This window comes from Engystomops pustulosus, chromosome 6, assembly GCF_040894005.1.
Source record: "Engystomops pustulosus chromosome 6, aEngPut4.maternal, whole genome shotgun sequence".
Classification (NCBI taxonomy): domain Eukaryota; kingdom Metazoa; phylum Chordata; class Amphibia; order Anura; family Leptodactylidae; genus Engystomops; species Engystomops pustulosus.
In genome coordinates, this window is record NC_092416.1 from 35,142,425 (window position 1) to 35,166,048 (window position 23,624).

At 44.9% G+C, this 23,624-nt stretch overlaps 2 protein-coding genes across 3 annotated transcripts in view; one reads left to right on the forward strand and one right to left on the reverse strand.

The window, feature by feature from the left end:
• The first annotated feature begins 1,334 nt into the window (after nucleotides 1–1,334).
• On the forward strand, nucleotides 1,335–11,740 carry VPS11 (VPS11 core subunit of CORVET and HOPS complexes). Its single transcript, XM_072155674.1, has 16 exons — nucleotides 1,335–1,496; nucleotides 3,382–3,532; nucleotides 3,775–3,910; nucleotides 4,014–4,177; nucleotides 5,140–5,372; nucleotides 5,477–5,684; nucleotides 6,006–6,157; nucleotides 6,374–6,560; nucleotides 6,676–6,819; nucleotides 6,903–7,067; nucleotides 7,839–8,000; nucleotides 8,135–8,274; nucleotides 8,358–8,560; nucleotides 8,680–8,851; nucleotides 10,549–10,771; nucleotides 11,324–11,740. The coding sequence occupies exons 1-16, from the start codon at nucleotides 1,357–1,359 to the stop codon at nucleotides 11,486–11,488; spliced, it is 2,745 nt and encodes a 914-aa protein (XP_072011775.1). The 5' UTR covers nucleotides 1,335–1,356; the 3' UTR covers nucleotides 11,489–11,740.
• An 8,647-nt stretch (nucleotides 11,741–20,387) lies between these two features.
• The window catches only part of KMT2A (lysine methyltransferase 2A), a 50,357-nt gene continuing 47,120 nt past the window's right edge, over nucleotides 20,388–23,624 (reverse strand). For both annotated transcript variants that reach the window (XM_072155677.1, XM_072155676.1), the window contains exons 34-36: nucleotides 23,517–23,600; nucleotides 22,881–23,010; nucleotides 20,388–22,059 (exon numbers count right to left, since the gene is read on the reverse strand). In XM_072155677.1, the coding sequence (XP_072011778.1) occupies nucleotides 21,784–22,059; nucleotides 22,881–23,010; nucleotides 23,517–23,600 (490 nt within the window). In that variant the 3' untranslated portion in view covers nucleotides 20,388–21,783. The remainder of the gene's footprint in view (nucleotides 22,060–22,880; nucleotides 23,011–23,516; nucleotides 23,601–23,624) is intronic.

A 23,624-nucleotide genomic window follows, 5' to 3' on the forward strand; every position in this document is an offset into this window, starting at 1 on the left:
AAACGCATATGCGATCGCCCCAAACTCCGCCCCCTGTGCGCTAGCGTCGCGTTATGAACACGACGAAAGCGCAACGTGTGAACGCGCCCTAAGGGTGGTGGCACACGTTCTGTTAATTTAATGCAAAACACCGGTGGCTCGTTCCCGATCGCAGGCGTTTCCACAGAAACGCTGATTCGATCGGCCCGCGGGCCGCCCCCGGTGGGTGTGGCTTGGTCTGCGTTTGCAAACGCAGCCCGAACAGCACATGTGCCAAAACCCTAAAAGCCAGGATAATGAGGTATCGGAAAATAGATGTTTATTAAGGTCCGTATTCTATTACTCTATTTCTTACAGACCCTTTTGTAAAATTGGTTTAGGGTAGTTATGCCCCAGGGAACATTCACTGTTGCGTTTTGAAACGCAATACAGCATTTTAAGTTTGCAAAACGCAATGTGAATGTGATGTTAATGTAAGCATTCACACCTGCATTTTGACTCTCTACATGTTGTAATGCCTTTTAAAGCGAACCCGTCAGTAGGTAGTGAAGCAGCTTGAACACCTTTGAAGAATGTTTCTTTCATGACCTGGTGTGGTGGCATTATCCAGAAAATCAATTTTAAAGTGAGATGTGAAATGGTTAAGTCAAGGAGGCGGAGAGTTTAACTCTGAAGTCAAGCTCTCCCTGCCTCAGAATGCTCCCTTCACTGTCATGCATTCTGAGGTAGAAAGAACTAGAGTTCAGGACTAAACTCTCCGCCTCCATGACTTTATTCAACCATTTTACATCTTAGTTCAAAAATGATTATTCTGGATAATACCACCACACACTGGCTGGACCATGAAAAAAACATGATCTCAAAGATGTGAAGCTGCCTTGCAACAAACTGGTACTGGTTTATTAGACCAATTTCTGATGACAGGTTCCCTTTAAAACCAAATGAAAATTCAACAATACTGCTCTATACACCTCCCTAAGCAAAACCATCTCTGGACTATGACAACATTTTATCTCTTGTCATGGGTTTGGTATACGTTTATCTCCAGCTTAACTGCTACTAATTCCATTGAAATCTGCAATAGAGATGTGAACTTAGCCTAAAGGTCAGAGTAAGATCAAGTGAGTAAGATATTTCATGGCAATAATACATTATTAACATGTCATATTAAGAAATTATATTGTTAAAATACTCATTCTAAGGGGTATTTCCGTGTTATTACGTACATTAGGGCATTTTGCCCATAGTAAAGATGGCCGCGGCGTAGCAGTAAGGGCGGAAGTGGCGACCGGCTGAGGGAAGTCTGCCAGCTCCCCCGCGTCACATGTTCTGCTTTCTATGATGTCATGTGACAGGGCAAGTAGAGAAGACAGGAAAATGGCGGCGTATCTACAGTGGAGGAGATTCGTTTTCTTTGAGAAAGAGCCAGTCCGGCTTCCCGGGGAGAGCGGGAAACCTCTGACACTGCCGCAGGGGCTGACTGTGTGCGACTCCGGCCGGGGCAGCCTGCTCTTTGGAGATATCCTTTTATGAATAAGATGTCGAACTACAACTCCCAGCATGCGCTGGCGACTCTGCCTGCTGGGGTTATGTTTCCTAACTCCCTTGGTAAATGCATTCATTTACATAATTCTCTATTTCCATCAGATGCATGTGCTGCCCCCTGGGGTGGACTACTAGTATTGCAAGGCGGATCTGTAAGACACAGTTCACATAGGGCAGATTTATTGCAGAAACGTTTCCAATTCTTGACAGGTTTGGGGGGCTTAACTATTATATAAGGAGGCTGATATAATGAGCAGAGGAGCAGAGGATGATCACAAATTGGTGGAGTACCAATAGCAGCAGTGGTACATACTCAATTATTCTGCTTCAATCACTGGCCTCAGCATTGACCACTACACAGACGCTGCGCGTCACTCGCTGGCCTCAGCTGTGAGCTGATTTGAGTTATACTTTACCCCCTTAAACTACCAGCCCCCTCCGATGGGGTATGAAATGTTCTTTCTAGAATTCCCTCATGAGAAATTTCCGCCGTTTATCGATAAAACAAAATCACCTCAAGAGTCGTGTGAAAATCAGAAGAGAAGAGTCATTTTTCACTTGAGATGAGTCAAGTTTTGAGGCTGCAGGGTTAGTGTCATTTTAGACATCTCTATTTTTTGGTCTGTAGCACCTAGAAACATGCAGCTGGTGTCATAATAAAGATAAGAATCTCATCTTTCAGGTCTTTTCATTCTGTGAGCTACATAATTTGAGATCCAGGCTGTTAAACACACAGTTTGGATTGAGTATTTTAACATCTAGTTCCTGTCTATTCCTGTAACTCCCTGTATTTCTACCTTTGCTGCTGTCATTTAAAGGTGGGACTCATATGTGTCCACCACTGCTTTGACTTAGAATTGATGAGGTACAGATGTTTGCCCCATACTCCCGGAAATTGCAACCCCCTTGTGTTTCGCCCCGTGTCTAGTTTGATGTCATTTGTGAATGCATGTTGTTGAAGCTTTTATTATGTATTTCTGATTTATAAAAATCTTTGAGGTATCCATAGGTGAATATATGAGATTCTTATGTAACTGCTATCCATAGACTCTTCCGCAGGTCTTCTTGATCTTCCTGCACCCCCAGTTATGGTTTTTTCCTTTTGGAAAAACCAATACAATAAAAATACAGTTGAAGGGGAAAAAGGGGGGAAAATAACAGCAGCATGTTTCTAGGTGCTATAGAACCGAAAGTTGGGGCATCTGAAGTGACACTACTCCTGCAGCCTATAAATTTGACTAATCTCAGGTAAAATATGACTCTTCTCTACTTGTTTTTAAATGAATTTGAAGGAGTTTAAAAAAAAAATTGGTTTTATAGATTTTACATAAAAGATGGGATTCTAGAAAGGACATTTCATACCTTACCCGAGGGGGGCTGGTAATGTAATGGCATAAAATCTGGTCCTCTTTAATGGCAGGGGTTCTGTTCTCTGTATAACATCAGATATATTGCAATCAGATATTGGGGTAAATGATAACTTGAACCTCTACCAGTTCCTGAGCTGGTTTAGATGTCAGGGCACAGGACATGCTCATCTTTACCCCTGCACCAGTGGAATTGGGCGAGTTGTCTCCAGTGTCTCTGGAAGTGTCTCCATCCCTCCTTCTCCTGACTGCACACCCATGGTGAGGACAAGGGGGGTCAGGACCTCCTTTCTAGTGATGGGTTAGGATGCCAGGGGTCGCACCCTAACCACAACCCCTCCAGGTTTCAGTCGTTGCTTGCATGTAATGGACACTGAAGGTGTTTTGGTCCTGTATATGGACTGGTCGTCTTCACGCCCTGACGAGGAGATCTTGGGGCTCCATCTGTGCAGACAGTATAGTCTCTTGTCTGTGTCCTTAACTGAGAATCAGATATGACCGGGCAGATTTGGTTCCTGCCTCGCTCCCTGCAGCTCACCTCTTTCCAGGCTTATAAACTGCGCGTCACCCACCTTCATCAGCTCAAGCAGCACAATATCCTGGTATCTGTCGGCGAGGACGAGGAAGGGGTTAATCCCGTGGTAAGTTTGGGACTGAGCTGGTGGGGCCTTCACTTTAAGGACCCCCCATTGCAAACTTGGAAGGGGCGTTTTGATAGGCTTCCCGTCCATTTCGTTGTTTATCAGACGCAGCTCCAAACTTTCTGTAGTGGCCGTACCTGGTATTACACGCTGGTATTAATCACAACACCTATATGTACAGGGACATATCAGACTCCCCCTTCACCACATATTTGTTTTAACAGGTCTTCACTTTTCCTTAGGTCAAAGTTTGGAACCTGGAAAAGCGCGATGGAGGAAACCCGCTCTGCACAAGGATCTTTCCCGCAATCCCTGGTAATAAGCCGACAGTCGTATCCTGCATTACAGTTCACGAAAACCTCAACTTTATGGCTATCGGTAGGTATATGGATTATTTATACTCTGTACTGTATATATTCACCTTTCTGTAGTCCTCACGTCTCCGAGTTTCATCAAATTCTTTGCGTTTTCTTACACCAAGGTTTCACGGATGGAAGTGTCGTGTTAACCAAGGGCGATATAACCCGCGACCGACATAGTAAGACGCAGATCCTGCAAGAGGGGAGTTATCCAATTACAGGAATGGCTTTCAGACAAACTGGCAAGACCACCCATCTCTTTGTGGTCACCACTGAAAGTGTCCGGGTAGGTGGTTGGTTTATGTCAGATAGTGTCATGTAGTTTTCTTTCCTTCATTTAAAGGGGCTTTTCCAAATTAGGTAGTTATCTTTTTTTTGCAAATGATGGGGGATAACAAGGTGATCAGCGGGTTGTGAAGGCTATGACCCTCAAAATGACGAGGACCCCCAGTAATACAGAGAATGGGGTCCCATTCTCATTAATGGGTGATGTAGAAGGACCCTTATTCCCTGGTTCACTGATGGGGGGGGGGGGGGGGTTCCGTTCTCTGGATCACTGGGGGGGTAGGGTCGCGTTCTCTGGATCACTGGGGGGGTAGGGTCGCGTTCTCTGGATCACTGGGGGGGTAGGGTCGCGTTCTCTGGATCACTGGGGGGGTAGGGTCGCGTTCTCTGGATCATTGACGGGGAGGGTCACGGTCTCTGGATCATTGACGGGGAGGGTCACGGTCTCTGGATCATTGACGGGGAGGGTCACGGTCTCTGGATCATTGACGGGGAGGGTCACGGTCTCTGGATCATTGACGGGGAGGGTCACGGTCTCTGGATCATTGACGGGGAGGGTCACGGTCTCTGGATCATTGACGGGGAGGGTCACGGTCTCTGGATCATTGACGGGGAGGGTCACGGTCTCTGGATCATTGACGGGGAGGGTCACGGTCTCTGGATCATTGACGGGGAGGGTCACGGTCTCTGGATCATTGACGGGGAGGGTCACGGTCTCTGGATCATTGACGGGGAGGGTCACGGTCTCTGGATCATTGACGGGGAGGGTCACGGTCTCTGGATCATTGACGGGGAGGGTCACGGTCTCTGGATCTTTTGGCAAATAGGTGATTGAATTGGTCCTAATGCGATGCTGCCCTTACATGGGAAGACATAGGTTGTGGGATAAATCGTCACTGAAACAAACAAACTGGCAAATTTCTATTCTTGGTTCTGATTGTTTAGGTTTTGCTTTACTTTTAGGCCTATGAGCTGAGTCAGAAGGATTACCCCTACATGGAGCTGGATTGTCACGGCTGTGGTCTGCGTTGCTCAGCTTTGACCGACCCATCTCAGGACATGCAGTTTGTAGTGGCCGGTAATGAATGTGTGTATCTGTACCAGTCAGACGAGAGGGGCCCCTGCTTTGCATTTGAAGGCCAAAAGCTAATAGTCCATTGGTATCGCGGATATCTAGTCATTGTATCAAGAGAAAGGTATGAGGGTAAACCTCAAAACTCCATGCGCTGTTCTATTGTGTTTTTTTTTTTTGTTGTTGATTTTTAAAATTTTAATCTTTTGCTATTTCTTGTGCTTTCAGATCAGATTTTGCTGGACGCAGTGTGGATAGCCATGCACCGGAGAGACAGACCCTGACTATATATGACCTGGGGAACAAGCTTATAGCGTACAGCTGCATAATGAATGATGTGGTGGACGTCCTGGCAGAGTGGGGCTCTCTCTACGTCCTGACACGGGACGGACTGGTGCATGCCCTCCATGAGAAGGACACACAGACCAAGCTAGAGGTACGCAGATGTCTGTCTGTAGATGCATAATCCACTTAAGATTTAGCTTCCTTGCCGGTACAGATTGGAAAATTTTGGTAAAATGGGGAGGTTAAAAATTTCTGTCTGGACCTGCTGTCACCAGAACCAGTGTCCAACCCGTTTGCACCAGCATCTCCCCTCATCACATCAGCGCTTGGTTGCCTTTTTCTACAACATGCACTGACCTCAGCACTACTACATCTTGGTATCACTGACACAGTGTTACAAAGTCTATTGAATTTGCATCAATTTGATTTTGCATTTAGAAAATTCACTCTAATATTTTCTTGCACATTTCAGATGCTTTTCAAAAAGAATCTCTATGTCATGGCGATCTCTTTGGCCAAGGGTCAGCACCTGGACAGCGATGGACTGTCTGAGATCTTCCGCCAGTACGGAGACCATCTGTACAGCAAGGGAGACCACGACGGAGCCATCCAGCAATACATCCGGTATCGTACAATTTCACCAACAGATCATTTTCATTAGACTCTTGCGTTGCATGAATTTTAACAGAAACCGCGCCCCGCTTGCCCACAGGTTTGTATAATGCATCAGAGCTTGGTCTTGCTCACTTTTGTAGATCGGAGCTAAAATGCCAGATACAATCCATGGACAGGTGAGGTGTTTGGAAGGTATCCACCATAATTAATCGTTATCTCCTGTAGGACTATTGGAAAGCTGGAGCCTTCCTATGTGATCCGTAAATTTCTGGATGCCCAGCGCATTCACAACCTAACAGCGTACCTACAGGCATTGCACCTGCAGTCTCTAGCCAATGCAGATCACACAACTCTTCTGCTGAACTGCTATACCAAGCTGAAGGACAGCGCCCGCCTAGAAGAGTTTATAAAGGCAAGTTTAGCATGGGCGTCAATATTTTTTCTAATACTTTTGCATACCATTGGCATTGTGAGACAGATGAGTCTACAGATATATTCATGGAATATTTTAAAATTTTATCCCACAGGCCAGTGAGGGAGAAGTCCATTTTGATGTGGAAATAGCAATTAAAGTTCTTCGGCAAGCTGGTTACCATTCGCATGCCCTCTACTTGGCAGAAAAACACGCCCATCACGAGTGGTACCTGAAGATCCAGCTGGAAGATATTAAGGTTAGGTCATAGTCCTGCATGAATAGCGCTTTGCGGTCTACATCAATGGCCTTACACATTGTATCATCCATCCCCAATTATAGAATTTCCAGGAAGCTTTGCAATACATTGGACGCCTGCCCTTCCCTCAAGCGGAGAGCAACATGAAGTGTTATGGGAAGATACTCATGTCTCATGTGCCCAACGAGACCACCCAGCTACTGAATGACCTGTGCACGGACTTCCCCCAGCCTGGCGGAGGGGACAGGGTGAGTCCTCCATTAGAGTGATGCAGATTTTGGCAAAATTTCATGACTATGATTAGTTGGTGGATTTCCACCAAACCTTAGAATAAGGCCCCATGCACACAACCATATTGGGAGCCATGCTATAGCTGCGCAATTTGAGGCCGTATTACGGCACCCATAGAGCTCAATGGCACCCGGTCACGGTGGGGTGGGCCTGGCTTTCCATGGAGATGGGAGGAGTGAGGGAAGCACATCCCTCCTCCACCCGGACGTGTACATGAGGCATAAAGGAGCCACAGCTGGTTCACGGAAATATGATCTGACTAGCGACATAACAATAGTTTTTTGGCTGACGAGTGGGTCAACGGTGTTCCTGAGAATGTGGCTCCTCGATCATCAAGTTTTTGTAATTGAGGGTTAAGTTACTCTCTTGTAAAGTAGCCAAGACCTGCTTTAATGTTCGTATTAGCAGGACCCTTCTGCTATCTGAGCTTCTGAGCTCTTTTATCTTCTTATGCCCTGGTTATTAAAAAAAAATGGAATTAAACATTATGCAAATGAGCCTGAGGGGCTCCAGGCTCCATTAACGCCTGGAGCCCCTCAGGCTCATTTGCATGATGTTTAAAGCCCTTTTCCTTAAAAACCAGGGCATAAGAAGCTTAAAAAAGAGCAGATCCTGCCAGAGGGGGCACTCACCAGTATGTCAGTGTGCTTGGTTTACAATCCTTTATCCTGGTGGTACATGTCCTTCGAGTTATTAAGAGAAATCTCTTAATGCTGCTCTTCTTGTAGGCAAATCCTGAAGAGTTCATTCCAATATTTGCGAACAATCCTGCTGAGCTGAAAACCTTCCTGGAGCATATGACAAGAGTCCAGAGCGATTCCCCTCAAGGAGTGTACGACACGTTACTGGAGTTATGTCTGCAGAACTGGGCACATGAGAATGACCCCCAGGTAAGCCATGGCCGCCCTGTGTATGGTATATATGGTATATGCTGAAACCAGTATAATGCATTGTTATGGAGCTAATGAGGGAAGATGGACATGGAGGTGCATGTATGATACACGGTGCATTATTCTCTTAACAGGCAAAGCAGCAGCTCCAGAACGACGCCATGACTCTCCTGAAGAGCGGACGCTTCAAGAACGTGTTTGATAAAGCTCTCGTCCTGTGCCAGATGCATAACTTTCAGAAAGGAGTGTTGTATCTGTATGAGCAAGGCAAACTGTGAGTGTATGGAGCCGGATAACACGTGCACGTATCTATGTAATACACGTCTGCGGTCCCTGACTGTCCCCCTTCCCTGGCAGCTTCCAGCAGATCATGCATTACCACATGCAGAATGATCAGTACCAGGAGGTGATCGAGGCCTGTAAGCAGTATGGGGAGCAGGAGAGCTGCTTGTGGGAGCAAGCACTTAGCTACTTTGCACGCAAGGAGGAGGACTGCAAGGAACACATCGCCACAGTATTGAGACACATTGAGAGCAAAAATCTCATGCCCCCGCTGTTAGGCAAGTGTCCAATTCAAGATATCGCTTTGTGGACCATCAACACTTCTGACATCTTTTAGGGGCTCATCCTCATCTTGAATAAATGAGTTTAAATAAATTGTCACTTTCTTCTTCTACAGTGGTGCAGACCTTGGCGCACAACTCCACCGCCACCTTGTCCGTCATCAGAGACTACCTGATCAACAAAATGCAGAAGCTGAACCAGCAGTCCGAGAAAGATGAAAGGACCGTGAACCAGTACAGGGAAGACACTGCTCGCATCCGACAGGAGATCCATGAACTGCGGAACAGGTGAGAGGCTGATCCAATCACTGGTATGTAGGTCTGTACTGAGACTCACAGCACATCCCTTTAGTAGATGTGCAGAATTGACCTGATGTCCATCCTGTAATCATGGGTGGTTTAGTATTCTTTAATTGATAATCCTTGGCGACTTTCTGGCAAGATTTTCACAGAACTGTCGATCTGTGGAATAGCTGTGCTCAGGCGCTGGTCACAGCAGGGACAGCAGAGCGCTTCAAGAAGGGTCTAGATGCCTTTTTTCACCTAAATAACATTGATGGTTATGTTATATAGAATAGTTTCCCCTAAATCCCTTTCTCATCCAATGCCTTCCCTTCATTGAACTTGATTGACAAGTGTTTTTTTAGCCATGTAACAGCAGCCAATTTTCAGAAACAGAACTACAGGGGGAGAGAACCATAGTCTGAACCAATCATGCGACAGGAGCTTTGTCTCAGCCGACCCCAGACACCCTGTGGGTGTATTTACACGTGTCGTTATAGATCAAAACACATGCATCACAGCTGTTTACCCTTACAGCAATGAAGAAAAACACTTCCAGAGTAGCCAAATGCATTGTAATATTTAAAAACGCATGCATTCTTATGCACGCTTTTTGGCGCACCCGTTTTGGCATCACATGTGAATGCAGCCTGTAGGTGCTGGTTTTCCTTCTTTTGTGGGTATATGGTTCAGAGCCAAAAAACTTGTACCTCGTTCACCTGATTCTCCCACATCTGATGTACGTGCCCTGGACACAAACCGATTCAGGCAATGTATCTTGTATCTGCACATATGGTAACGGCGAGGGGGTGGCAGTCACTTTAATTCATTGATACCAACTATGCAAGGATAGGTGTAGATAAGGCGCTGTTTTAGTCATAAAACTCACAAATTTTATTAAGTATGCATTAAAAACTCATAAAACTTCACAATAAGTGTGCACATATCCAGGACATGCTACAATAAGCAAATATCAATACTCCACTCTTCTAGAACCAAAATATCGGCCCATCAGAGACGCACGTGTGAACAGGATGCAATGTGATACGAATCTAAATTCGGTAAATAACACCCTCCCCCATGGATAAAAAAATTTGGGTAATATCAGCAAGGTCCGGTGCTGGAGGAGGGGCGGCTACTGTCCCCACTTGTCTTGCCACACGATGTTGGCTTCCCTACTGGATTATGATCTCATTGCACCCTGTTTGTTGGCCCGACATTTAGGCCTAGAAGAGGAGAGTATAGATGTTTATTGTTGCACGTCCTGGATATGTGTACACATATTGTCTAAGTGTTTTTAACGCATACATCAAATTTGTTTTTATGACTAAAATAATGGCTTATCCACAGCTGTCTGTATACTTGGTATTAATTAGTTTTTTTTAGGGCTTTTTACATTCAGCAATAATTTCATTGAGTCACGTGGATTCGCCATACGACGGCTTTCTCTGCTGTCCCTGGCTGTACTGAACTGTAAGGATCTGCAGCATAATTTAACATTTCTCCTTCACCACAATAGCTCCGGGTATTTCGGGTGGTGCTGCTGTGGCTCGAAGAAACATTATTACCACTAAGAGTATTTACAACTTTTTTTTCTTCTTACAATATTAACAATATTACTAAATATTTGGAAAATTTCTTTCAGAATGCCAGCTTTTTCCATAGCTGACTTTTGTATACGTGTCTGTTTTTCCGCACATAAGCCCAAAAATCTTCCAGAAGACTAAGTGTAGCATCTGCAGCAGCGCCCTGGAGCTGCCGTCTGTCCACTTCTTGTGTGGTCACTCCTTCCACCAACACTGCTTTGAGAGCTACGCGGAGAGCGACTCTGACTGCCCCACCTGCCTGCCAGAGAACCGCCAGGTCCTGGATATGATCAGGGCTCAGGAGGAGAAGAAGGACCTGTATGACCACTTCCAACACCAGGTCAGTACTTTACCCTCTCTCCTATAACCTTTCCAGAATCTCCCACCATACAGAGGCAGAACAAGGAACCTCTTCTCCAAAGTGAGAATACTGTTTGTGCATCGTCCCCTGAGGCTTGCAAAAGGCCCAACACTGTAAGGCCTCCTGTGCAGAAACCGGCTGCAAACAGGGGGAAGTGTCCGGCCCGGTTTCAGCCTTTTGAGCCCTCCTCACCCCTCCAATTTCTGTAGCATCCGGCTGCACAAGGGTGGGGTATGGCTGCACCGCAATATGGGTAGGAATTTGTACCTGCTCTATCTTTTGTGGCATGGAGAGACCCGTTAGCACTTGGCTGCCATATATGTTTGTGCACATAAGGCCTGAGGATGAATTTGTATGTAGGGTCAGGCACTTACAACAACAGTGGCTGACAAATGGTTCACAGACTCGACCATTGCCGTCCTCTTCTAATATATCGGATCTAGGGCCCAGCCCCCTATTAAAAATGTTCTAGAAGACGAGTGTGCGATAAAGACTCCCTCAACGAGTAAGTATTTTTTTTATATTCTGCAGTTAAAGTTTGCCAATGACGGGTTCAGCGTGGTGGCCGATTACTTCGGACGTGGAGTATTCAACAAATTGACATTGATCACAGATGCCCCCACAGGAAGGGCGGCCGGAGCGAAAGAAGCCGGGCTGCAGCGCGACCTTCTCATCAACACCAGGAGGAATGTGTAATTCATGGACTCCTACTCTATGGAATGAAGGAGGACACTTACAGTCTGAGGTGACTGCCCTCGTGTACTGGTCAGAACAGTCACCTGTAGACTATATTAAAAGAATACAAGCCAAAATCATGAAAGTTGTGATGTTCTACAATACTCTGTGTGTGAGGTCGGCGTTACTCCTGCTCTGTAAATATGGTGACGCAGCTAATGTATAGAAAGGTAATAACTCGCCCACAAACAATAAAAGTCATTGTACATTGTGGCTTGTGTTTAATTTTTCACTAGCTGTAGTACCCGCCGTTGCCTGCGGTAGTAAATAGCTGCTCTTAGTTATAACAAGATAGAATGGGTTAACAACAAATATTTTGCACATAAAAACCACGAGCCAAAGACATGAATTTGCTCTGCTTCTGTATCTGCCCCTGGGCCTGCAGCCGAGCTGTTTCTCCTGGAGGAGCTGCTGTAGAGAATGGGGTCATTAGAAGAAAGCCCTGCATTGGGCGATGTGCCGTCAATCACGTGTCCACAGGTCAGTGATACACGGGACCATAAGATCACTGCTATATGTGATATAACATAGGTGTATATAACAGCAGTGGACACATATATAATGGGGCAGATTTACTTACCCATCCCTGCGTGTTCCCCGACTCCAATGCACAGCTGCCGCGTTTCACTACGTGCACGCGCCTGATAACTTGCTTCTATTACTTCCCTGATCAGGTCCATGTAAGTGCTTGATCTTGCGACACAAATTCAAAGTTAAATCCCGGGGTTTGTCCGAATCCGACGCCCCCCCCCCCCCCCCCATTTCTGCCGCATGAAAGCTGGCGCCAAAATCTGATCACGTGTGACACAATCCCCGGCAGGATCCCAAAAAAGTAGGAAAATGCGGCCGCGGGACCCTTAGTAAATAAGCCCCATTGTATTTCCTGCTAAGTGGAGCCCCAGTTCGGCTAAATTCCGTCTATTGTTCCTTCCTTCCGTCGAAAAAATTTTTTAATAAAGATTTAACTAAGCTTTAACAAATCAGTTAAAAATCCCTTTGACATCAGTGTAAATTTTAACGGAGGAAAAGTTCTGCAGCCTCCGACATTTTTTCTGTCCAAAAAACCCATGGATAACGGAAACCCTGCATAAACAGAACATAACGGATGACCTAAAATTTACATTCATGTCAATGGGATTTTAAGTGATAGGTTCAAGCTCCTTTTATTCTTTACTTTTTCGATAGAGGAAACGAACGGAACGGTAGTGCGAAATGAGCCTTAAATAGTTATCACCATTTATACCCAAATAAAACACTTTAACCCCTTCATGACTGCCATATGACAGATTTGCACATTCCCCGTGATTAAGGACTTTTATAGACATCATGACAGTGGTCTACTTTAAATGGCTTTATCTCCTGATGCCTGGCACCTAGAAACACAATCTTCTTGTCATATAAAACAGGAGATTCTCCCCGTAAGGTTGCATTCACTCGAATGACTGCTCCGCTGTGCGAGCACATGTCAGTGAGCTAGAGATCATGTGTCCCTCCATCTGCGGCCATTTTATGGACAGGAATGTCTGGCTGATGAGATAAAAGACGAGAGGTTTCATTTTATTAACGTCACATTCAGAAGACTGTTAATAAACCGCAGAAGACCACATAAACACCTATGGCGCCCGGCTGTGGTGTTGTGAGCACAACATGTGCTCACTGTACCCTGCAGTCACCGCAAAAAAAGATAGGCTTCACGGAGCAGATCTATTAATAGATGTATATTGGTGAATTACCTAATATCCTGCTCCACACACTAACACAGTACAAAAACATGAGGTTAAGTAACCAACCCCTTTAAAGTATTTTTATGTACAGCTTTCTATTTCTGATTGTAAATTTAAGAGTGGATATCTCCGGTTCTGCTAATCATCCATACACAATCCATATTCTCCAAAGATATCATCATTTAAAGAAGCTCATAGCAGAACGTCAAAAATGGACCTGGACCTTCGGGCCCCAGTGACCCTCAGTCACAAAGGGATTAAATAAAAAATCTCAAATTTGAAGCTGCAAGTTTTTTGATCAAAACATTTTTATTGTAATTTTTGTTTTTTACAACACAAGCTGCAAGTTTTTACAATACAGTAAAAAGTCATAGTCTGATCTTGGGGGGCCAGTGTCCGCTATAGTCTGGACAGTGAGTGAGGGAGGGGGTGCAGGGGTTGAGGCGTCAGCCATAGTCTGGACAGGGTGACAGAGTCTCGGGATCTATATGAACTGTACCCCAGGAACTGAGGGTAACCCTTTGCGAAGATTGGGATTCTATGCCTCAGCAAACTATTAGTTAATTTGTGAACAGCATGAAACTTTGTCAAGATGTAAATGCTGCTGAAGGTCACATAACAATTTATTGAGTTGAGACACTGACATTTTTGCTTAGCTCCCAACACTTGTGGATTCGCCGGGACAGTCCCAATTTTTAGCTGCTGTCCAGTTGGGACATTTGAGTGCAGATCTGAGACCAGGGGGCGGGATCCGTTACTGCTGCTTTTGCACATCTGACTCTGCTCTACAGCAGAGATGTGTGGAGGTAACTCCTCCCCTACCTGGCCCCGCCCCCTCAGTCATCTCGGAGCTTCAGCATCAGAAGAGAAGCAGGACTGCAGGGGAACGAGGAAATGTAAGCAATAAAGTTTTTGCCGAGTTGCATTATGGGGTATTAAATGGGTCTATAGGGGGGGGTTGGCCGCAAGAAGGGGGATTATACTATGTGGGGGCCATTAAGGACAATTTTATACTATGTTTGGGGGTGGGCCTGGTCTTGGATAAATGGGAGGGACTTTTTGTCCCCTTTTCTCTAGCCCAAAAGTTGGGAGGTATTATTTTTTGAGGGGTTGACGACTTCAATTTCAATAAATTCTTTGAGATGAGGAAAACAGTAGTTACTTACCAGTAGGGTTGTTTTATGGAGCCCTGACATCAGCAACCGAGAAAGGGTCTGCCCCGGAGACAGGAAACCTGAGCATAAAATGAATGCTCCTCCCCACCGGTCTCAGTGGTTACAGAGACTTAAAGGGAATGTTTGGTTAGTACGATAAAATTCTCTAATTAATCCTTTTTACAGCCTTCACCAATCATTACAGAATAACCGGGTGGAAATACATGGTGTTGTTGTGGCTCCATGAAACGTTACCGGTAAGTAACTACTGTTTTTTCATTCGCCACGACATCACCAACCGAGAGAATAGCAGAGAACACACTCAGGGAGGGAAAAGAGGACCTTTTTACCAAAATCCAAATCACCAGCATCCACCACATCTACCCTATAATGTCTAGAAAACGTGTGGAGAAGATAGCGGCCCTGCATATCCGGTTGATGGAGATTTTTTTTTTATTTGGCCCTTGATGTTGCTAGGGCCCTGGTGGAGTAGGCTTTCAGATATCCCGATGCAGGTTATTCTAGAGCTTTGTAGGCCTCCGTTATGGCAGTCCTTATCCAGGCAGCCACTGTAGATGATGAAGCCTTAGTGCCTTTATTGGCTACAGCAAACAAGACAAATAGGTTGTTAGACTTACTGAAGGCAACAGTCCTGTCTAGATACCCTACCACACATCTACCGTCCAGCTTGTGGCAAAGCCTCTCTTTTTCGTTTCTTTTCACAACAATCCTAAGACGGATAATCACCTCTTTGGATAGATTGAAGGAATGCTGGGACAATCCTTAGGATAAGTCTGTCTGGAAGCACCTGTAGGTACGGGGCCTTAGAGGACAGAGTCGCAAAATCCACTTCTCATCTGGCAGAGGTCACCACTACCCAGAGAACTACTTTTATAGTCAGGAACTTAGTTGAAATCTCTAGAGGCTCAAAGGGGGACCCGACAGAGCCTTAAGGACCAATGATAGATTCCTGGAGGACAACCCCTGGTCACGGCTTTAAAAAAATCTTTTAACCCAGGGGTGTTCTGCCAACTATGGTCCAGGAGGTGGCTGGTCTGAGGCCTTTCCCAAGCCCTACCCTGCAGAAACAATAGGACTAATGGCAGATTTGGTTGATCCGAATCTATCAGGGCACCCTCCGCAAACTCAGGGAAGGTCTTCCATATTCTAGCATAAATCCCATACATAATAGGAATCCTGTTCCTCTGTAACATAGGGATAACAGCATCCAGTACACCTTTATGTTTAAGAATTAGCCTTTCAGGAGCCAGGACAACAGATGCAAATGCTTTACACTGGGGTGTCTTATCGGGCCCTGATCCCACCTCGGGGAGTACCCAAGGATCCGACACAGAGTTCCCTTAATGCGGAGAACCAGGCTCTCCGAGGCCAAATAGGGGCTAATCAAGAGGTCCCTGGCCATGTCTTTATTGACCTTCCTTAGCATTTTCGGTATTAGAAGCAAAGATGGGAAGGTGTACGCCAGCTTCCAATATCACTTCTGGGAGAATGTGTCTACTGCCAAAGGTCTGTCTCTGATGTGAAGTGTAGAATTTTTGAACTTTCCTGTTCTTCCGAGTAGCGAACAGGTTGATCTCTGGAGTGCCACACAATCTGACTACATCCTGAAACACTATTGGATCTAAAGCCCACTCTCCCTACTTAAGTGACTGGTGGCTCAGGAAGTCCACTCTCTGTTATGAACTGCCACTAAGGAGGAGAGGTCTCTGCGAGGGAGAGGATCTGACATGCAACTGCTGCCATGTTGTCCGAGAGGACCTTCAAGTCCGCTCCTTTTATTATTGCGATTGAAGAGTGTAAGGCCCTCAGTAAGGCCCAATAATTCCCTGAAGTTGAATGATCTGTCCCTGGAGACTGGATCCCAGGTGCGCTGAAATACTCCAATACTCTCCAAGGTGAGCCCACCAACCCTTGGGGCTGGCATCGGTGGACATAATGGATATGCTTTCCTGGAACCATAGGAGTCCGACTGCTAGTCCCTGATGATGTTCCCACCAACTCAGTGAAAGAGGGGCCTCCCTGGAGTCTGACAGGTGCTGATCTAGAGCAGGGGGACCCGTGCAAATGACAGGCTACAGGACTGTAGGGGTCTCGAGTGAAATTGAGTCCATGCGACTCCCGGGATGGCTGCTACCATAAGGCCCACTGGGGATGTACCCTGAGGGATGGCCTTTAAAATCTTCTCTACCTTCTTGGGCGGAAGAAAGATTCCCGATGCAAAAGGTCCTAACAGGATGCCCAAAAATATCTCCTGTTGGGAACGAACCAGAGATTATTTCTCTAGGTTTATGAGCCACCAAACTGTGACAGAATTCAGCATATCCTCTGGGTCTGAGACTGTACCACCTATATGGAGTCCCCAACAAGCAGAAAGTCATCCAAGTATGGAACAAACAACCCTTGTCCCTGCCTAAGGGGGGCCGCAACCTGACATGATTTTTGTAAATACCCTTGGTGTAATAGCCACACCAAAGTACATGCCCCTGAACTGAAAATTACAGCAGACACCTGCCACCTGGAGAACTGGAAGTGACAGGGGGAACGCGTTTCAGCTAGTACTGCCCTGGCCGATGCAGGCCCAGCCCGTGACCTTGACACAACCAGTCCGAGATCCCGGACCTCTCCAGTGTCGAGCCCCTCCCCCCTGAAATCCCCCAGCACCTGATGGTCACTCTAGGTGATCACCTCCTACGCTCAGATCCCCTGTGGGACAGGCAACCACTGAGGCCATTGGGGAGGAGCATTTATTTTATTCCAAGGTTTCCTGTCCCAGGGGCAGACCTTCTCTCGGTTGGCGCTGTTGTGGAGAATGAGAAATCACCATTGCTTGTTTCCACTTAAATGCCTTACTATATATATCACTGAGGCATGAACCATTTACACTTTCTTTAAACTTCCCCCAAACACCATATATATCCCTAACAATTGGTGAATAGTGTACTAGATTTATATAGTTTTTGATTTCTTACATTTCCATACATTTTTTTTTATGGACACAGATTTGGTGGGGCTTGCTTTTTATCTCAGATGAGCTGTAGTTATTATTTGGCACCACCTGAGAAAATTTGATTCTACATTTGTTAGACATGGTGGCACCTATAGTGCGTCCTTTTAGTTCAGACTTGCCTGCATGTACCAGCAGGGAATTTTTCCCCATTCTGTTTTAATTAAAAAAAAAACATTATATATATATATATATATATATATATATATATATATATATATATTTTCCACCCTTCTGACATAGCGACAGTAAAATAAATAAAAAAAAAAAACAGACACATTTGTACATCAAGAAACTGGACATTTTTATTAAGTAAACTAATCACTTAAATTAAAAAAAAAAGTGCATAGAAAAAAAGCAAAACATTTAAAACTCCTCTCTTTTTTGTTTTTTTACACCTATATACACTTTACATTCAGACCTGACAGTTTCGGGTTTCCATAGCGTAACTTGTACATTATCTTCCTTCAGTTCTGTCCACACATGGACATTTTTTTTTTATCCTTTTATATATTTTTTTTAAATAACACTGATAAAACTACGACAGTTTCCTTTTTTTCTTTCATTTTAAAACAAACAAAGAAAAAAAAAAAAAAAAAAGATTCTGGAAGAGCAGCAGGAAACGGGATGGGGAGGGATACACAGGATGGCAGTCGTAGATACAAGTCAGCGGATATATTACCTTATATTGACACCTGCTATACAGGTCGGTATTAAAGCCACGGATATCTAAAAGATCACAAGAACACCAGTTTGTTTTTCTTACGTATATGTAGAGGGGCTGATGCCCCGCAAGCTCTAAAAACCTAAAATCTAGCAGGAAAATAAAAAAAACTTATTGTACAAGTCATGATTAAGATACAAAATCTCCAAGGTTTATAGGGCCTTGTGGCACCTGACTAAACCTTCCCCGCTTACTCGCCGTGGGAAGCCCAGGAGATTCGGAAAAATTCAGTGTAAAACGGAAACCGGTTCTGTACTGGTGAATACAAACACTGTAGACGAAGTTACAATGGTGGCGGATTTCATGATGGCCGCCTAAAACGTGTAAGAGTTCATGTTTGTGCTAAGATGCTGGAAGCTTCATATCTGGAGTATCGTGATGGATACACTTCCTGTCATGTGATATCTAGCGGATATGGAGGCGGAGCTGTGATGTTCCTATTTTATAACAACCAATCTCTTGCCGACCTTAAACCTGGGTGGTCGAGACGGAGTTCACTCGTACTCCAAACTCTATGCACTATACTTTGGGATGCTCTTAGGGCTTGACAGAGCATGCCATCAATTTCTCAGTAATATAACGTTATATATTCGATCTATGTGCCATGATAACAAAGTTAAGTCATTGCCTTCCAACTGTACAACCCTGCCATCATTATTCCAGGAAAGGACAGAAATCCCCCAGCTACACCCGTCATTATAGTGGATGCCGAGTCCAGGTCATGGGAAATACACGATTCCTGACTCCCACCAATTAAAAATAAGTGACGTATTAACAGCTAATATCCAAAAAGTTAAACTAAAATTTGCCATTAAAAAGGACATATTAAGAAATTGAGAAGTCATTTTCATGACTACAAGACCCCATCTCTGCTCGAAGAATTTGGATCTTTGTATCGGAAAAATAAAATCCTGACCACTATAATTATTAAGAACTTAATAGATAGTAATTTTTACCTAAAAATGTTAAAATACACTTCAAAGTCAGAAAACCCATGTCCCAGGAGGTCTGCTGTGACCATGACTAGGGCCATCCTTCAATGGGTAAGAGTTGCTTTTAAAATAATGCCATGTATTATTATTATTTATCCGGCTGTTAGCCATCTGCTTAGATAACGTGGCAGCCACGTTTAAGGTGGACAAGAGATGTCAATGACTATTCGGGAGACAACAGCCTGACGTAGAGCTGTATTATGAGAACACACCGGGCGGAGCGTGAAGCTAGCCATACATGTCAGACTGCGGAAAGGGTCTTCAATTATTGGGAACTTTCCAGCTCATCGGGTTGTGAAAAAGGGCCCTTTACGAGAACTAATCATAGTTGGTTTAGGCCTCATCCAAACAGACGTATGCTATGGCCCGGGTGCAGTAGGGTGAACGTTCTTTACGCCTCTCCATTGAACCCAGCAGCTGCCTGGCTCGGTCATGGTGCGGGGGTGTGCTCATCACACCGTGACTGGGTGCTAAAGACCTCTAAAGAAGGATGTGATCCGTCCGGATCATGCCCCCCCATACGTTTTTGTGCTTGAGGCCTTACCTAGAGATAAGTGCAGTGAGCACCATCAAACTGCCTCCCAGTGGTGGTTCATAGATGCCAGAGGACAACTACTCCACTTCACCATGCACCAACACTGGGGTGTACAAACCCATCATATAGGTGCCAGGAGTAGCAAACTAAGGTAAGTATATGCAGCCCAGGGCAGCAGCTACAATTTCAGGCCACCAATTCTATGTCCTAAATAGCTACCATAAGACTCTCCCCTTGGCTGCTGACCTGAAGGATTGAGCATGTCAAAATCTGACTATCCAATCCTCAGGGCTGCCGAAGTCAGGAGGACCATTCAAAGTGGGAATGAATTTTCTATGTATGGCTAGCTTCACGGGCACCTTACATGTAAACCACCAAGGAAAAGGGGTGGTAAATATTCACTTCCGAACAATAAATAATTCCTACAGGATGTACAGAAACCTCACAGCCTCCGCAGCGCAATGGATAAGATGAGCCCCTTTCTAGGATAAGGGAATGAACGTGATGATAACAAGGCCAAGAACAATGATTAACGTCTAAATATCATCAAAAACATCACCTCGTCAGCAGCCTATGAGAAAATAAACCATTTCATAGACCCCGCCCTCCCCTCCTCCCCCCAAAAAAATATTTTTCCAAAAAAATAAATCTGAATACATCAAATTCGGTAAAGACCGCCCAACCCCATCCCCTTTTAAGTGCTTCCTTATCGATTAAGTGCTTCCAATAGAAAAATATAGAGTATTTACATTTTGTAAAAAAACTTTTTTTTTTTCCTTTTCTTTTTTTTTAAATACTACGAAAAAATAAAATAAAACTGAGGATGTAAACGGAAGGTGGGAGGTGAACAATTACATTGCCTGGGAGGAAAGCGGAGAGAGAACAATTTTGCCTCGTTCTTGCTTTCTGCTGTGGTTATTTTTAGGGGGGTGCTTTGAAATGTGGTGTTGGAGGGGGGTCCAGCGGAGGAGCTCTGTAGTCCTGCGTAGTGTCCAGAGCCCCATCCTCCCACCCCCCCCCTCTTAGTAAACATAAGCTGTTCCTCACTCCTTTAGAAAGAGCAGACTACATTGTATTGCATTATTTTTTTTTTCACAATTCTTTTAAATATAAAATAAATAGATTTCCTGCAATTAGGGGCAAATCCCAAAACCGTTCCAAATTTTTAACGTAATCTTCCTCGATTCGATTCCATCTGAAAGTAAAGCTTATTAGGAGGCACAGCCACTCGCCGACCCCCTGTCACCATCATCCCTTACAGATCATCATAATTGGTCTTTGCTTCCGTTTCCATTAGGTTAGGATCCTGGAGCGGATATTCCCAGAAGTCAGTGCTATCTAATGCCCCGTAGATATTGCAGCTCCTGAGTGTCATTACACAAACTACTATCTCTCTGACCACCCCCTGACCATAACGTGGCAAACACGAGGTTACAGAGGGTCCTACTCCCGCGTGCAGTTTGCCTCCTTTTAGTCAGTGCTGTAATAGCCCCTTCCTGTTGCGATCAGGAGGAACGTACCTCAGTTAGGGATGAGAGGTATGCAGGATCCTGACTTTCCAATCAGAAAGTAAAAAAAAACAAAAAACGAATGTCTATAATATTGGTCAAAATGCGATTCAGGACTTACGAGACCCAGAGGTTCCCACATTCATCATCCTCTCTTCTCCAACCTACAGCAAGGAGGTCTCCTGTACCCTAGTATTAGGGTAGATAAGAAGCATCACCGGCCCTTGCAGAGCAAAAATAAGGTCGCAACTCCGATTACCAACAGTGCCATGCAATGTTGGGTTACATATACAAAAATAAATTAAAATAGAAGATACTAAATCACTGCCGGGTGACAGAGAAGCAGTATACGGATATACACATGCTGATAGATGCTGTACGTGGTCCTTAGATATACAGCACGTTCCCTATAGATATACATATGTGATGCGCTCGTGCAATGCATTCTTGGCCACGTAGAAAGTGAAGTGGAGCCACGAACAGAAGACCGCTATGATGTAAGTGACCGGGGGCGACATGCTTCCTGCAGATAAGGAGTCATCCCGACTCCAGCCTGTCCTATGCATAATGTGGATAAGGTCTAGAAAACCTCCATCAGTTGAGAAACTTGCGACATTTTTTGGTCCCGCAGTTGCACGCAAGCTTGTTGCTGGCGTCCTCGATGGGGAACTTGTAGTCGTAGGTGAGCTCCTCCCCGCGGTAAATCTTGCGCATGGCGAATATGACGATGTGTTTCTGTCCGTCGATCGGGATGACGCGGGAGTAACAGTTGGGCTCACACGAGTGGTTGATGAAGCGAGCAGCGTTGCCGTGCATAGTGGCGTCCACCACCTCGGAGTCATCAATACGGAACATATAGCAGCCAATACCCTACAAGAGATGGAGCATGAAATTGACGGAGAGTGAATGGTAAGTTTATAAAAACAAAGACGTGTAGTAGATAGTCTTGCCTCTACTCTTGGACTAGGGTCATAAATTACGTCTCCACAAAAGACTACAGTAATTTTTGGATTCCTTCTGTCACTTAGGTCATGAGCATATGGCAAATTCTTTAGAATTGCATGGATTTCAGCATGTGAAAAGTGTTGTCAATTCCTGATGGTATAATGGATGTAGGCAGAGATGGTACAGTCTCTAGCAACCCATGTGTTGCTCTCCTATGTTGCCCATGATGCATTAGAAGACAGAACAGGTTAGGGAGTTTAATCTTTAAAAAAAAAAAAATGTCTAAATTCGCTCTGTGCGCTGGTAGAATTTCCTGGACCGTAACTTGAACTGCTGAGCTCAGTCCAAGGGTCCCATGTTCAGTGTGGGAAATACTAACACACAGAACAAATTTCGTGGACCAAACTTGCTTGTGGCCCACCAGTTTTACCCATAAAGAACATTGCCAAAGAAAATTAGATGCATCTATGATCACTGAGGGTCTAAACCAAGCAGGAGAATGGTCCCAGAAAAAACAGGTGCTGCACACGGGTAAACAGAGCTCCATTTACTCCAATAATACTGAGAGTGCACCGATAACACATGTTCTGTGTAGGTAATCCACTTTATCGATACATACTACATAACATGTGACGTGTCTGCTGCAGAAAGATATGAGCCTCTTATTCCGCTCGCTGATAAAAGGAAGAAATGATGAAACGATAGACAGATTTGTTTCCTCCACCTAATGAGCGCTCATGACTCACCTTTCCATCATAATATTTCTCTCTTTTGTCAGTCAGTGTAGAACGGATGACATTTCCAGAATACTCGATCACCATCTCTCCAGCGTCAATATTCCTCTTGCAGAATAGACCTCGGCCATGAATTGGAGATCTAAGAAAATATCACCCTGGTTACTACAAAGTTGCAGCGTGCTCACGGGCCTTAGAATTAGGTATTTATGGTTACATCGATTTTAGTCTGTGCCATCCCTTGGAATCAGAGCAAGTCCTGGTTCCATGAGACATGGCCGACTTAAGATCTGGATTTCATGGACTGATTACAGGTACGTCCCCGGGATACGTACAAGATAGGTTCCATAGGTTTGTTCTTAAGTTGAATTTGTATGTAAGTCGAAACTGTATATTTTATAATTGTAGTCCCAGACAAAAAAAATTTTTGTCCCTGTGACAATTGGAGTTTTAAAATTTTTTGCTGTAATGGGACCAAGGATTATCAATAAAACTTTATAACAGACACCTTACAGCTGATTATTGCAGCCTGGGAATATAGTAAAGCATCCAGAGAGCTTCACCAGAGGTCACAGTGGGCAGAGGTAGAGGACCGCCTGTACGCTCATCCAGAGCCGGCCTCAGTCACGCAGAAAGCTGTGTACGCACCTGTAAACCCCTACAGCCTCTTTAGACGTCTTCTTGAGATGCCGAAATCTCATGGGCATCGGTAGATCCATGCTAGTGGCCCTCCTGTACCAACACAAGTCATGTATT